We start from the raw sequence: 16,934 nt of genomic DNA, 5'->3' as shown, positions 1-16,934 counted from the left end.
ACACATTATTCCCTTGTGGAACATACCCGGCTGCTGTCGGTGGTTTGAGCTGTTTATCATGAGCCTCTCCCTTATCAACTGTCAAGAGCTCTGGAAAGACTGTTTCACACTATGTAAGTTCCATCATCATCTCAGGGTTTGTGCTCTGGGAACGTTTTCCTCTCTGACGGGTTTGCTCACACGAGTCCTGCTGGCTCGGAAAGTGTGTCTCTCTCTGATGTAAGTGACCATTAATTGCGTTTGTGTTGACGTATCTACGGTCCTTGGTCTGATAGTACAACCAGCAAATCTGATGCCTGACAAGTTGGCTGAACCTAATCAGGACAGATCAGCTGTTACCCAAGGTGCCACCGGCTGTAATTTTGGGATCCTTACAGAGTTATCACTCGCCAGAAAGACAAGGAACTATAATTCTGTCAACACTAATCCGAAACTGTGCGTTCAAAGCAGCTGGGACTTCCCCTGTGCTTGAGAAAAGATAGCACTTGTCAAATAACTACCTGAGATCCCGGATAAGCAGGAATAAGAGGATGGGGCTGAAACTGTGATGGTGAGGGATTTTGTTTATTTTTTTAAAGGAAACTTTCACGAGCAGAAGCATGAACCCTTAGGCATAAAAGGGAGTAGCTGACAAGACACATGCCAAACCCTTATCGTTTTGCTGCCTGCTTCTCATTGGACAACTTGGTGCATATTTGTTCCACTCTCTAAATCAGCAAATACCCAAACAATCTAAGCCTCAAAAGGGAGTCTCACAGTAGTGCCTTGGACTGCTGCTCCTAACAGTGCCTTGGTGGGAAGCAAGCACACTGTCAGGAGGCAATTCAGCATATCACACTCCTGTCCTCTCCTTGCAGCCAGAAAAATAAGAGGGAATATTAGGAAAATAAACTTCTTTCTTACTGTATCGCTTTGGTCCATCTTCCAAACAAAATGAAAGTGTTAATGTGGCATCATCTTCGAAAAATTCAGTGGCAAATGCATCCCACCAGAGGTTGTCACTGTCCTGCAAAGAGACAGGTCATTTATTTCATAGGCAAAGGCAAAAGCAGTGCATATTTCAATAAAGACAAAGGAGAAGGGGTGTGTGTGTGTGTGTGTGTGTGTGTGTGTGTGTGTGTGTGTGTTTGTGTGTGTGTTTGGGGGAGGGGAGAAACAAAGAAAACAAACAAACAGAAACTGTGGCTCCTTACTTAGCATACGATATGTTTGTGAGTGTTCTTGGAGGAGATGGGTAGTGTGTAGACACTTTTCAAATTAATTGCTTCAACTGTGGAGCAAATTCCAGTTCACAAGACAAACTAACACCAATTCAAACAACTAAATATTAACTCGAGGAGATATTTGGAGAAATTTTTAAAACGTGCTCTGTAATGCAATGATTGTGTCTTCATGAAAGGGCGTTTGTTTAATATGAATATATTCAAGGTTGTGGCTTTAGTTGCTTTCTTTTGCTGTCTGCTGTCTTGAGACTGCATATTTAACAGTGGAAAACACAAAATTACAACCGTGTTAAGGATGGACTTTTTAAAATTGATTTGATGAAATAAGGATTGTGTTTCTTTTTATATAATATTATTGTAATAGACAGACATTGCATCACACACACACACACACACACACACACACATACAATTATGCAGAAGCAACTATCTTGTGTCTGTAGATTTTTTTTTTGAAGAATACTTTTAAGGCAATAACTTGTTTGTTATTAAAACGATTGTGGAAAATAGAAAAGTTTAGGAGAATGCAGGCCCTCCACTAAGTCTGTTGCTCTTCTGTTAAATGTTTTCCTTGTTGTCTAGAAAACACTTTAAGAAAGATGCAGCCAAAGGCCACTCAAATAACTGCTGATCCCCAAGGGATGAGGGGAGTCACGCAGAAGCTAACACAGTGTCCAGTTTAAAAAACAACTAGCGTTCAATTTACCCCCAATTCTTAAGTACAATCTTTCTCCAAAGACTGTCTGCTCTGGTCCCAGGCTGGAGAAAAGATGGCTACCTGTCAGATGGGGAGGGATCTTCTCTATAGTCCCCAAGACTAGGGACCTGGAGGAGACACTGCAGCCTCCCAGCTGACCATTAAGCTGTTCTGATTAAGAAAACATTTAAGTTCTTGTCATTGGAATGCCTCAGGAATGAGCCTCCATTCCTTACAAGAACAATTAAGAAGCCTGGGAAGATTGATGTTGCCTTCTCCCTCAGAAAGGAAGGCGCTCAGACAAATGAATGTTTCTGTCTCTTTCCTCTGGATTTCACCCAATAGCCACATTAAGGCCAATGCTTTTCTGAAGAAAACACAACAGTCAATACAAAACAACCCCAGGACAGTGAGCGGACCCTCGTTCAAACTACCACCCTGTTCTCCTTTCTAAAAATATTTTATTAATCATTATTATCCTTGGTACCATATGGGCACCCATCTGAATTAAAAGATGGATTCTGCCCTCAAAACCCACTAGCAGAACACCAAATAAACAATGCAAAGACAGCCTTGACCATTTCTGAGACATTCCCACCACACAACTCTATGTTATGGAAGTTTCTAGAACATTTAGAAAAGTTTAGGAGTTTAAAACTAGAGAAATCAGTTTGGAAAAATCGACCTCATTGGGAATGCTGAACTCAATGGTTTATCTGACTTTAAGTGGCTGTGTGTGTGTGTGTGTGTGTGTGTGTGTGTGTGTGTGTGTGTCCCCTAGTGTATTCAACATAGACCAAATGCTATTCTGGCTCCTTTTCCTGTGTCCCTCTATCTAACCCACGAATCTCTTATACTTGTTTTTACTTTGCTTTCTTCTTTGGCACAGGGCTTAGCTTCCTGAGATCAGGGGCTTATTTTCCCTTCTGCATCCCCTTAGCCTGCAGAATACTGTCAGACCCATGGTATTCCCTACAGAAGAGGTTACATGAATGAAAGTAGCCACTCACATCATTGTCTGTGCTTTGCATCAACAATAACTAAGCTCTCAGCAGAAAACCTAACTTCAGGTATGCTCAGACACAAGGTGGGTGTCTAAGATGTTTTTCCACCTCTGTGGGCCCACAGCCACACCTCCCTAACCAGTCTTGGTTAGAGAAGGGAGAATTCCACATTAGGAAGAGAGAAGAAGGAAGAGCAGGGATATCCCGCCTTAGGCCCCATTCTTCCTCTTGCTCTTTGCTTCGTAGTGTAGGTTTGTTGGCAGAACTCAACTAGGTACTGTAGCACTGTACCTTGCTAGTAATTTGCCCTTCCTAGCTATTAGAACTTGGGTGGTTTAACTGACCTTAAAAAAATGTCAATCATCACAACCACAAATGTCATCGAAATAATATCCACCTGGCGGGGTAGCTGTGAGAATCAACTGGGTTAGAGGCTTTAGAGTTCTCAAAGACATAGAATTCCATGAAGATCAAGAAAATGCCATTTCTTTGCCTCTGTCCACCACCTCTGCATCACTTCTAGGGCAGGAGCCACTCCATGTTCATAAGAACTGCACCAGAAAATGAATTCTATGGAACAGTTTATGAATGATCAAGTTCCTTTTCATGTTTCACCCATTTGCAGCCCATACATCGGGCTCAGGCATTTAGTGAACAACCTGAGTGGAAATTAGAAAGCCACAGATTTGCCTGACTCATTGGTTGGAGGTCCACAGACTGGATTAGGTCTCCCCATGCATTTTCCTGTGATCTGACTTTGGTTTCTGAGAGATCGGCTGCAACATGAATCGACTGAAGTGAGAATGTTGGGAGAATAGATTAGGCTTGGGATAAAATAAGGTTGAGAACTGTCTGTGGATTATGGATTCTCAACAAATCTTCCAGGAGTCAGAACAGAAGTTGCAACAGGCATATGACCCAAGGAGGGATGTCACTTGATTCAAACCAACTGCAGAAGAGTTAGTGTGCAAGGAGTATGGTACATCAGCTGCACAGAACAACTGGTGTTGTTACACATCTTCAAAGAACATGCACAAATAGATATGGAATATTTGAGCTCATATTGCCATGCCCATGAGATAGTAGCGTTTCTGCTGTCTGAGTCAATAACACTTCTACTGTATCTTACCATAGCCCAACACGGGAAACTCACTGGACAAAACTGTCCAGCTAGCTTCATTGTTTGTTGGCCTTTGGTTTCTTGGCTGATTTTCAACAGTCATTAAAAATCCTTTGCTATGTTTTCAGTGAGCAAGATGGCCTAGTAGGTAGAGGTGTTTGGCATATAAGCCTGGCAACTACATTCAATCCCAGAACCCACAGTAGGAGAGAACTGACTCTTAAGAGTAGTTTCCTGATCTTTATGTGTGTGCTACAGCATAAACACTACTGCTTTCACATGGGAACACACACACACACACACACACACACACACACATACACACACACACACTAATAATAGTGATGATGATGATAAACAATAATAGTTCTTAAAAATTCTGTGTTACATTTAAGTTAGAAAAACATATACATACACATTTTGATTAATCTTTAATTATAAGGATATAAATATTTATGTAGGGAATGAAAAAGAACTGGGAGAAAAACAAAAAATAAAAAAGAAAGAAAAGAAAAACATTACTATCTATTAGGCATAGGCCAGTCCTGTTTCGGCTGTTTATAAAGGAAACTGTGTAAAGCCCACACACCGAGCCCCCTGGGTTTAGAACAGGACCCATAACCCAGTGTTTCTAAGTGTTTTACGTGCAATAAACCACCTTGTATTCATAACTGCCCTAATTGCTTCCAACAAATGGAGCTCATGGCCTTATGGGAATTTGTGTCGTTAACCTCTGTGTCACCCTAACTTGAAAATATAAACTCTGTCTCTTAATGGCTTAATGACTTTCGCCAATCCACCTCTTTGCATGTTTGTTGTTTTGGTAGGGGAACACTAACCCTGGTGGTCTGTGAGGACGGAGAAGAAAGCTGCATGTAGTGACTGTTTGATCAACTCTGTTCTGAATATTCATTATGATCTCATTTGATGCTTACCTCATCTGTAAAGAAGAAATCTAAATCCCCAAAATGTGAAGCTGCTCCATAAAACCTATCAACAGGACAGCGGTGAGAAAGTTTATATACAGTCTGTCCGATTCCAAAGCCACATGCTCCTTTCCCTTCGAATTCTGCTGAGATGGTGATTTTTTTTTTCACCTTGAAATGGAGCTAGCAGGACTTTGGCATGCCTTCAAGGATGCTTCTACGAAGATGCTTCCTCCTCTGGCCTTTTATGGATTTGGGGACCCTCTCCTCTTTACACTATTTTTTTCTGGTACCCACCTCTTTTTTTTTTTTTGCTGACTGCTACAGCTCCTGGAACTGGGTGGCAATCTTGTAGAATCAATCTGTGTACTAAAGGGGCTAAGCTTTCCTACAAATGGAAGATTACCGCCACAGTGACCCCTGCTGAAAGAAATTAGAACCCTTTCCCAAATAGCTAAGAGTATGAACTGGTAGAAATGTGGCTCTTAGCTCTCTGGCTACATCAGGAGTCACGTGGTATGGTGTCATTCTTACGGACTGAGAAATCTGGCAAATATCAAACCTTGTTCTCCACCTCGGATTCCCCCTGGCCTAGTGGAGCTTGTCAATTTAGCCCCGACTGAAGTGCACGGGAAACTGCTGTTGACTCATGGCCTTGCAGCGTGCATAGGCCCAGTCCTTACTGTTGCCCTGCAGTGCTTTAGGAGGGGCACTGGGCATTGGTACCTTCACATCCTTGGCCAGATTCCTTCTTAGAAATGACTAATGGAGAGAAGAATAAGAAACTGGAATGAGCATGTGAGGTCCTACCACATCCAGTGAGTACTCCGATCCAGGAGTATTGTAAGAATCTGGGGATTCTGGGTGCAGAAGCTGGGAATGGAGGCAGTGTTTATGTCAAGACTTGGTACTGCATTATAACATCTCCCTCCCCTGACCCTCCCACTCCCACCTGCCAGGGCCACAGAAAGGCAGGGCCAAAGTTTGCATTCAGGCAGAAGCTTCGAACCCTGCTGTCATTCTGGAGCAGGCTCTCAGGTATGCTTCCTTATAGCACGTGACCACGCTACTGACCACATTCTAATGGGCAGGCTTTACTTACTCTAAAGAGTAGAGACAGAGCACAGGATCATGAAGATGGAGGCTCATTCTCCTGCACTGACAAATATTCAATGACAAGCTGGATTCCTTTCTAATGAATTGAAATAAATAAAAATAAATGCCTACGGTCTCCATACCCTACAGTATATTTCTCTCCTTCCCCTGTGGGCAAGTTTCTCCTAAAAAGGAACGGATCTTGCTCGCTCAACTCTAATTTAAATGCCTACTTAATTACATGATGTTCAATTCTATTGTTTCCAATGTTTTGTGTAAGTGCTAAAATACATTATTCTCCTTTCCTTTAAAGAGGAGTTTTTATTATTAACGTATTCACTTATTTAGTCATTATAAATTATCTAATTTATTAAGAAAGAAACAGTATTTGTTTGCTTGTTTGTTGATTGTGTGTATGTGAAGAAGGGCCCACAACTGCCACATCACATGTGTGGAGTACAACCTGTGGTCCTTTTCCTTCTTCCACGAGGTTCTCAGGGATTGAACTCAAGACATCAAGATTGCCAGCAAGGCTTTTACCTGCTAAGCCATCTTGTTGGGCCCACAACTCTAATTGTTTTGTTTGTTTATTTAGTTTATTTTGCTCTGCTGGGGACCATACTCAGTTCTGTGCATGTTTGGTCACGTGCTCTATCACTGAGCTACAGGTCCAGCCCTCAATTGTCTGGTTGGAGACTCATCCACTTTATAGACCCGACTCTTACTTTCTTATATTAGCCACACACTAATGCATGAAATGACTGTATTAAACTTTATGTAAACATTTTCCACTAACAATCTCAAACATCTTGACACCATGACTAGCAGTGCTACGGTGAGAACATTGGTGGCAACGTTTCTGTAAGTGTGTAAGAGTTTCTCAGGGACCAATATTGAAGTAACTTGGGCTTGGGGAATATGCTGGGCTATTCTTCGGTCCTTTGATTAGGAAGACCTTGGATCTCACTATTGAAGACTTCTAGTTTGATGGATGGATGCACAGGTAGAAATGAAACAGAAAGAACCTGTAAGTGATGGGTTTCGAAGTGGGATCAATAGAGAGTGCAATGGAATTACAAAGAAGAGATGGGCTCTGCCAGGGGGAAGAACATCTACATCTATGTGTCCAAGATGAAGCAACAATGGGGCAGAAGGATGATTGATATCTAAAGAAAGTCTGTTCTTGACTCAAAGGAGAGGACTATGTTAGGAGCTTTGTTAACCCAAAAGGGAGACATAGCTTGGCACTGTCGTAGGAAGCCAAGTGCATCACGGTCCTGTGCAGTGACCCTCAGAAGAGGAGTGATGGAATTCCAGCACCCTAATTTACATGCAGGTCTAGCTATGCACACCTAGCTTCTGTTCCAGGGACCTGCTTTTTCCCAGCACACAGGCAGTTTCCATCCCTGCTGCTGCTTTGTATTTGAACTCCCTGGCTAGTGTTTAGTGGATATTCCAGGTAAAACCTGGATTCCTTCCCCAGCCCTAGAAAGTTGTAACACCACAGAGCAACTTCCAGGCAAATAAACACAAAATTAACTAGGACGGAAGACTGACAGGGGCACTACTGTTGACAATGCTCATATATTTTAATTAGGTAAAAATACCATCGAAGCTCCTCTATCCTAAATAATCCCCCATATGCATTTAAGCGATTAAAATTCTTATTCCTTTTGTCCCATTCACAGGTGAGCCCAAGTCCCACTGACAGCCAAGTCATACATCAGGATGAGAGACACACTCATGCCAAATAGCAGAAATGATCCTTAATTATATTAAAAAAAAATCCACAGAGGTATTTGCTCCCATCCCGGATTCTTTCCCATTCCCACTCTGTCCCTCTCCACCAAAAACATGATCTTGGTACTGGGGATGCCCCCCGGCATCTTTAACTTAAACACTGACAGGTTACGGGGGATTTTTGCCAGAGTAATTATTTTTCAATTCAACAATAATGAGAAATTACCATGGCAACCACTCATCACGTGGTACACATATAGCCCCCTCCAAAGAATGAGCTACACTTAAAGCATCTGCTCCTTAAAAATGTGTGTGTGGTTTAATTAAACTAAACCAGGTCAAAGTAGAGAGTGTTATGTAGGGGTCTGAGAGCAGGGAGGTGGGAAGGTTGTTGAGTGGCTTCAGTACCCTGCCGTCTAGGCGGTAAGACTCCCTCATGACACCCTGTCCTGTGCACACATACTGGCAGCACTACACTAATTTGTACCTTACCTGCATTTCAGTCACTCCCATTTGCACACATCAGCTAACAAACTGAAGACCGAGTGATCGGGGTCACCCTTGGATTTCTAAATGTCTTTGTTGGCCCCGTCCTTACACTGAGATAGGAGACAGGAAAAAAAATGTCTCAGAAACTGCCTTCTGTCTTAGTTTCAGGATTGGATTGTTTTTGTAGGACAGTGTCTCACTGTGTGGCTGAGGCTCAATGTGTAGCCCAAGCTGGCCTCAAGCTCTTAGCAATTACCTCAGTTTCTGAGGTCATAGGTGAAAGGCACCATGCTGGCTAACTCTCTCTGCTCTCTTAATCTCTAGCTATCTCTTTTCTTTTATTTAAAAATAAGCCATATTTATTCAGAACATGTTACTAATAGTGGTCAACACAGAATTCTGTAGCTGCCACTGTTCTGAACTTTCCCAATAGTATAGGTTCTTAAAGCCTATAAGCAGATCCTTCCAATGCGTCTCCTTACAGGGCCCATTTCACAGATGAAGAAACCAAGACTCAGGAATTCAACACTTGTGGGCAGTTATACAGCTAGTCATTTCAAAGGAAGAACTCAAATGGGGGAAGGTCAGAGACTACATTTGGACTCTGCACTACTCTGTAGCATACCTTTATCCAAATATTTCACAAAATAACCTCAGTTGCATGAAATTCCACTTAATATTAACTGTGCTGAATTTGAGGAGCTTCCCTATCACATCTCAAATAGACAACCCAAAGCAAGGCTATTCATCACCCCTACAGAGTTTGTGGCAACAGAGAAGCAAAAGTATAGTGTTGGGCCATCTTTCCTTGCTAGCTCCTAACTTCAGAAGCACAAAACTGATAAAGGCAAGAATTTTAAAGCCATTCTCTTCCTATTCTTTTCCTCGCTTTCCCCCATCTCTCTTTCTTTCTTACCTGTATGATATTTTAAGGAAGACGAAACCTTCCATGGTTTCATTCTTCTCAAATTCTCAACTCTGATTTTGTTTATTCTCAGCTAAATTGTATTTATTTGATGGTAAATGTTTGCTATCGGCTTAACAGACATCCTAAAACTGCATGTTGCCATGACAGTGAACTCTCCCTGTAGACATAGCATCTTGGAATTTCACTCACAATTCAAGGCTTTCCATGGAGAATGGAGTTGCTTTATTCAACCCAATTCAAGTAGATGCTGCTGTGGGAAAGAGTCAGCCTACAAACCACAGAAAGCCCTGGCTTGGGCCCGTATGTCTCTTCAGTAAAAGATAGATCTGTTTCTTTTCCCCAGAAAATACCTAAGGAATTTATGCATTTCCTTTTCCAACTTTGACTCGGTAATTTGAATCAGAATTAATTATGAACATTCCCATAACAAATGTTGCATTGCATCATCAAAAAGTTGTGTGTGTGTGTGTGTGTGTGTGGTGTTTTTACCTCCCCAAATTGAGCCCTTTGCCACCAGACTTCATCCCAGTTGGAATAATTTTTCCTTTTTATATTTGGATTCCTGTTGAGTTCTTACAATCTCTACTTGTAGCTTGTATTTTACAAAGACACAAGACACTTGACAGATGTGTAACCAACAACACAAGTACTTCTATTCACAACATGTGGCCTTTAGTCTTCACAATGTCCCTCTCAGGTTAGTGACTTCCAGAATTTCATGGAGAAACTTTAATCCCCAGGATATTTAAAAATGGGCCCAACCCCCAAGTGGTGTATAGTCTAACAAAAATAAACCAATACCTGGCATGAGAACCCCTTTCAAGTTGTTAGTAAGGAGAGCCAAAGAGACCACCTTCCCAAAGAGTATATATCACTGTTGCCCTTGATGGTTTCTCAGAGGTTGAAGACACCATGAACACCAACTGGACATAAGATCCAGAGGAACTGAGCTAAATCTGACCTGGAAAATCTCCTCCCAGAGGACTATACTGAGTGATGCTGTACAAACATCCAAGGGAAGAAAGCAACCAGTGGCCCTACCCATCTGTGTACCTATGAACCACAATGACAACCAGCATGGCATGATAACACTAAGGAGCAATAGTGAGACTCATATCTTGTCCATAACCAACAACTCTCTAATTGGACCTAGGCATGCTCAACAGGAAGGAAATCATGCCTTGTACTGGAAACTGGACCAATTACTGGAGGCTAGTGAGGTCATGGATCTTAGGGGAGAACTTCTTACTGTCACCCCACTAAACTCGCACAATACCTAACTACATTTAAAATATTTATCACTGTACCCACAAATAAGTGTGGCTCTCACTCCTCAAAGAACCTTCTCTTTACAACAGATGGAGATCCATTACAAGAAACCACAACTAGTCAAAATACAGAGAATACATGGTTGTGGAGTGCCCAGCCCCAGTAGAAGCATCTATAATACAATTCCTGCACCTAATATCCACAAAACCCTGACAGACATGCTAGCATGGTAGAGAGAAATCTCATGGGGCCTCACTAATGGACAAAGAAATACTGGCAACTAAAAAATTCTAAGACCTAGAGAAAGAGTCTTTCCCAAGAACGGGCACACTAAGTATTTATTTAATGCCACAGGTCAATCCTGAAATACAGGTAACAATGAAAGACCAGGCATACAGTAGGGTAGTAGGGTGTGTGTGTGTGTGTGTGTGTGTGTGTGTGTGTGTGTGTGTGTAGCAATAACAAAGAAAAAGAAATCGTGACTGAAACAGCAAGGGAGTGGTAAATGTGAGGGACAGGAGAAAGGAAATAGGAGATGGAAAAGTACATAACTGTATTTTAATTTAAAAAGAAAAAAGAAAAAGATGCAAAGTCCCAGGCCAATTAAATGGCAATGTGGGGGACTTGCTCGGCTCTTTCTGTGTAATTTATTTTCTTATTTTATGCTTAAGCATTGAAGAATGCCATTTAACATATCAAAAATAATATACAATAGACTCTATGTGAATCCGTCTTACAAATGATCCAGTGATGTGCCATTTTAGGCACATGGGTCTCCTAGGTGCGAGTTCTGTAGTGGGGAGCACCACATGTCAGATGACATCACACCCTGATGCATTAAGGTCGAGGTGGTAGAGATCCCATGGTGAGGCACTAACTGTATAAACTGAGAAGAACTCACTATGGGCAGCGTTCTATCCTCTGGAATAAGCACAGAGCAGATGAGAACATCTTTGGGAAAACTTGAAAAATTCAACAGCTTTTTTTCCCCCTGAACCACCCAAAATGTATCAGAATAGTTGATCAAATGACAGAAATCACTCCTGAGATCTGCACCAAACATCAGGGGACTATGCCAGGATGGAGGCCTCAGAATGCCATTAGAAAGGAAACCCCAATTGATTTTTCTTTGGGGTTGAGGAAAAAAATGGGACAATTTTGCGCAGAGAAATAACCTAAAATAGAAGAACCTCAACACATCTTGATGATGTTCCAATGTCTCCTTCCTGTTCTCTTTGCAAGCTCTGGGTATTTTACATGCATGATACCCTAGTCTTTCATAGTCCCCAGCTTCCTGCCAGGACTACTGGATGGCAGTTTCAGCTGGCCACTGACCCTCTGCTAAAGAACACGGTGGCCTCTGACCAGTCAGAGCTGCAGCCAGGAGCTCTCAATTGTAACTCCACTCTAATCTGTTGACAGCCTTAGAGTGGGTCCCTTCCCTCAGTCCTCACTGCTGCTTATTGCCTTGAGCACACAGAGCTGCAGGCCTGGGACTCTGTCTGGTGCTCAACCTCATTTACCTTCCCTTCTCTGCTGAGAGTCTGGCTTTTCCTGTAGACTCCCTCCTCCTGTCCCAGGCCACAGTCCACCTTCTACAGGGTGCTTTGGGCCAGTTTACCCTTCTGCCGCACTGTGTATATTTTCCTGAACTTGGTGTAGCTCTCTGTTTCTTGTCAATCCAATCTCAGTCTCTTGTCACTTCAGGAGCCATAGGAGCCAACTCTCTATAGTGTCAGCCTGAGTTCCTCTAGGGAACCATTCTGTTGATTGGTTTGTTGTTTATTGTCTTGTCAATGAGTAAACGGTTCAGAAGACGCTGTTTATACTTTACTATGAAGCCTAGGATGGGTGCTTACTAAATGGCTGCCTGAATAAATGAATATACAAGAAGCATGATAAACAATAAAAATATGAAATGATAAAAAATAATAAAAATAAATTCACTGAGGAGAATATTCTAATCTCCCTTTAAACTTCCACAGGGCATTATTTAAAGTAATGTTTACACATGGCTTATAGCCCCACAGACACATTGGTACCCTATAATGTGAAATGAAGAAGATTGGCCAGAAAGGCAGAAAGGTGGGATAGACTAAGAAACAAAACCACTGAAGTGCACATGGGGAGGGAGTTCTAACAGAGTATTGTTAGGCAGAAGGGTAAGGTGGTGAGACCCCACTGTTCAAGGCACACAGAGGCTTGGCATGGTCCAACTCGATGCAAATACACAATAGAGTACCAGGGGCTTACCAGAATCTTTATTCCATTGAAATATTTAAATAAATACATGCCATGAATTAAAAGAATTAAAAATATTCATGCCCTTTGACTCAGTAATTCTATTCCTGGGAATCCATCCAAAGGATATAATCCAAAAATATGTAAATGCTTTATACGCGAAATTATTCACCATGGGAATACTCATAATAGGAAAAAAAAAAAAACAGGAACAATGTGCTTATTTTACCGTGGAGGAATGATTCAAGAAACTATATGGACACTAGAAAGAAAATAGAAATTTTAAGAATATTGTTCATATACAGCTTATAGCACCACAACAGTATTTGTACATTATAATATAAAGTGAAGAAGAGTGGCTAGAGAGGCAGAATCATAGCACAGAATGGGGAACAGAACAGCAGAGTCACTGTTTTTATTTATTTATTTATTTATTTATTTATTTATTTATTCATTTTTTAGTAAAACCATATGTTCGTAGACAGGTGAGGAAACAGGGGATCTCTAATAGTCTCCTTCTCATCAGTGTCTTAAACACTCCAGGGATGGCTCCTACAACTCTCGGCAAACAAATCCATTCTCTCTCTTCTCTCTGACATCATTGAACATCATTGACCTCTTGACTTTGAGCTCTGTATCTTGCAGAGGCATTATGCTTGTCATTCCTTGTTAGAATTTGTATGAAATGTGTGTGTGTGTGTGTGTGTGTGTGTGTGTGTGTGTGTGTCCAGCACACTTGGTGTCCAGCAAGAGGCACTGTTTGGGAAGGTTATATAACCTGTAGGATGTGGGGTTTAGCTGGAAGATGTATTCAGTAGGGGCAGGCCTTTGAAACTTATGCTGCTTTCTGATTTGGGTCTAGGTATTTATTTTTGCATCTGCTGGGATATGGGAAAAGCTATACTATAGGCTCCTATCATCGCTGACCACACATCCTCACCCACCAACCCTGCCACGATGAACTACACACTCTGAAACTGTGAGCTCAAAATCCTTCCTCCCTTAAGTTGTCTCTGAAAGATGTTTTATCACAATGAGCAAAGCAACTAATACACCACAAATCAAAGAGAAAGGATCCAATGTCCATTGTCCTAACTTAAGGCAAATCTTTGACGTGTGCCCATCCAGTGTCAAAGAAGCCTTCTATATCGGTCAGTACTTCAGTTCATACTTGGTAGTTGTGTATGAACTCTTAGGCCTATCTCAGGACTCTCTCCCAGAAGAACCAATGGTCACCTTTGAAAGGCATTAACATGCATGCATCACACACACACACACACACACACACACACACACACACACACACACACAGGGGGTTGGGAGGGAGAGGGAGAAGGGAGGGGGAAGGAGAGAGACAAATTTGCTATATCATCTTAAACTATCTAACACTTATTTCCATTAAAGGTCTCCTCATTATTCACAGGTTCTTATTGCTGCTGTCCACACTTACAGGGACTGATGTGCCCCACACTGCCTGTCCTCAACCTGCGTCTGCACTACCACTGCTCTCATCCCATTTATCCACATAGGATTATCCCAAACAACTTCTGTCAGCACCTGGTAGAACACCTGGTATCCAAGAACTATCCTTTCTGTACCTAATCCATTTTCTGAAAGAGATCAATGCTGGAGATGCAATATCCCATACCGCATCTCTGCCTTGACTCAAGGAAGTTAGACAATTTGCTCGACACTACCCAACGAGCAAGAACCAAAGCTATAAACACCCAAGAATGTTCCAAACTCCAACGAGTGTAATTCTAATTTGAATAAAATTTTGTTTAACAAAGCAAAAAATATTTATATGTGACAAATACATATGACAGCTAACATACAACAAACATGTAAACATTACCTACATGTTCCTAGACTTTATATTTGCATACGAGAATGAAAGTAAGGACAATGATAAGAATTACTAGATCTTTATTCTGGAGGAGGAAGGGTGCATTTCTTTCCAATACTTAGACTAAAACGGCAAGAGGCACAAGAATTTACAAAAGAGGAAATGGAGTTCAGGAAATGTCAAGAAGTTTGATTGAAGTCACTTGTGAATGAAAGCAAAAGTCAAACTTACGATGTTGGGGATTTAGCTCAGTGGTAGAGTGCTTGCCTAGCAAGAGCAAGACCCTGGGTTCGATCCCCAGCTCCAAGAAAAAAAAGAAAAAAAGAAAAAAAAAGAAAAGAAAAAAAAGTCAAACTTACAGCCTTGGGGTGGCTAATTTCGCATGTCCACTCAACAGAGCCACAGGTGCTGAGATACTTGGGTAATGCTGTTTTGAGTGTGCCTATGATTGCTCTTTCAACGTTGTTAACACTTGTTAACCTGTACTAAGTAGATCTTCTCTCTGTGAATAGGCATCACCAAAGCAACTAAAGATCGGAGAGAACTAATATCCTGTCTAGGAATGAACTTCAGGGCTAAGGTGGCTTAATCTGTAAAGGAACCTGAGTTGAAACGTACTAAATGCTAGCTGAGGGGATGGAGAGATAGCTTGGCAGTTAAGAGCACTGACTGGTTCTAGACACTCCAGTTCAATTCTCAGCACTCCCAAGGTGGCTAACAACCATCTATAACTCGAGTTCCCCGGAATCAGAGTGCCAAGCATGCACATGGTGACAGGCATACATGCAAACAATAGACCCACGCACATAAAAAGGAATAAGCTAGGTGTCTTGGTGCTTGGGAAGCAGAAACAGCCCTGGGGCTTATAGTCTAGCCATTCTGGTCTACTTGGCAGTCTCCAGGCCTGTGAAAGATCCTTTGTCAGAAAAAGAAAAATAAAGAGCAAGAAAGAGAGAAAGGTTTTTAAAAGAGGTGTACAGCACCTAAGAAACAGCATACATGTACATACATATATAGGTGCACACATATATACGCATGTACAGACAGACAGATGGACAGACAGACCGGTGGATAGATGGACACTCAAAAGCAAGAGTTTCTAACTATCTGACTGCTTGAGCTTGACCTTTGCTTTGACCTGCCCAACTCCACATTATGGGACTTTGTGTCTCTTGAGTCACCTTCAGATTTGAGGATGAAGCAATCTCCAAAATACTATGCACTGATCCCTTATCATATAGATACCTTCTCTTAGGTCTGTTTCCTTGGAGAGGCCTAACACTGTGGTATATGTGGGAGCCCTGGTATGTTACCGTTCTCTGTATTAAGTAAAAATAGAACTATTTTCCTCCAGGTAAAGAAGCAGCATTAATTATCAATAGTGTGTGGCAAGGGACTCACTAACACATTTCACTACATGTTATTTGTTTTGTTCCAACATCTCGGAAGCAGCTTTTATTCCGATTTGTTTACACGTTGGAAAAATCACACTGCAGGATGGAGACGGGAAAGGGAGTGGCTTGGGAGTTTCAGGAGCCGGACTGGCTCTATAGCTCTGACCCCTGACTGCAGCTCTTCCACTGTGAAACGCCGACAGCATAAACCTTACTCGCCCTAGAGGTGTGAGGTTCATTTGACATTTGTTGGGGTTTGTTGCTTGCAGTGCCCCTCTTTCCCAAACCACAGGAAGACAAAAAAGCAAGGGAAGCAGGCTTCCAGCCTGATGACCTGGGTTCGATCCCTGGGAGACACATCATGGAAGGAAAGGACATGGTATGTTGGCTTCATCTGTTTCTTGTCCAACCATTGTAACGGAAGGCAAAAAATGATTCCCAAGTAATAAAGGAAATTATACTACATGATTGTAGAAGCTTAGAGAGTAATTCCAGCACAGAGCACGCGATTACACATTGCAACAAATTAAAACAAAACAAAATAAAACAACAACAAAAAAGCAAAAGGAAAAAAGCAAATGCAACGAAAGACCCCCTCAAGTCCCTTAGAAATGCTATTTAATAAAGAAAACTCTATTTCCTGTAAAATTTCAGTCTAAGAATATTTTGGACACATAGAAGCAATTAGAGACATCTATGATTTTAAAAAAAGACACAAAACCAAGGACAAACACGATGACTTTGTAACAAGAGGCTATTTTTTATGCTTCCCCACCCCCGGCACCGAACTACAGGACACAGAATGGCTGAAGGGCTTGTATATGGGCACATGGCTAAGATCAGCCGAGACAGGAGTCCCAGAAGTCAGCTCTGCCTTGCCTTTTTGCTAGAACACAAAGAACAGAAAGCTTCAAACAAAGTAAAGGCCAGGCACAAGCTGCCAAGTAAGGACAGCCTCCATG

The 16,934-nt window shown here is 41.8% G+C and overlaps 1 protein-coding gene across 10 annotated transcripts in view; it reads right to left on the bottom strand.

Moving 5' to 3' along the window:
• The window catches only part of Ldb2 (LIM domain binding 2), a 324,996-nt gene that overhangs the window by 201,894 nt on the left and 106,168 nt on the right, over nt 1-16,934 (bottom strand). For all 10 annotated transcript variants that reach the window (XM_032916616.1, XM_032916619.1, XM_032916618.1 and 7 more), the window contains exon 2: nt 904-1,006. In XM_032916616.1, the coding sequence (XP_032772507.1) occupies nt 904-1,006 (103 nt within the window). The remainder of the gene's footprint in view (nt 1-903; nt 1,007-16,934) is intronic.

The sequence above is a fragment of the Rattus rattus genome, chromosome 11 (genome assembly GCF_011064425.1).
Source record: "Rattus rattus isolate New Zealand chromosome 11, Rrattus_CSIRO_v1, whole genome shotgun sequence".
Classification (NCBI taxonomy): domain Eukaryota; kingdom Metazoa; phylum Chordata; class Mammalia; order Rodentia; family Muridae; genus Rattus; species Rattus rattus.
Note: the sequence above shows the minus strand (reverse complement) of the source record. Positions and strands in the feature narration are given on the sequence as shown.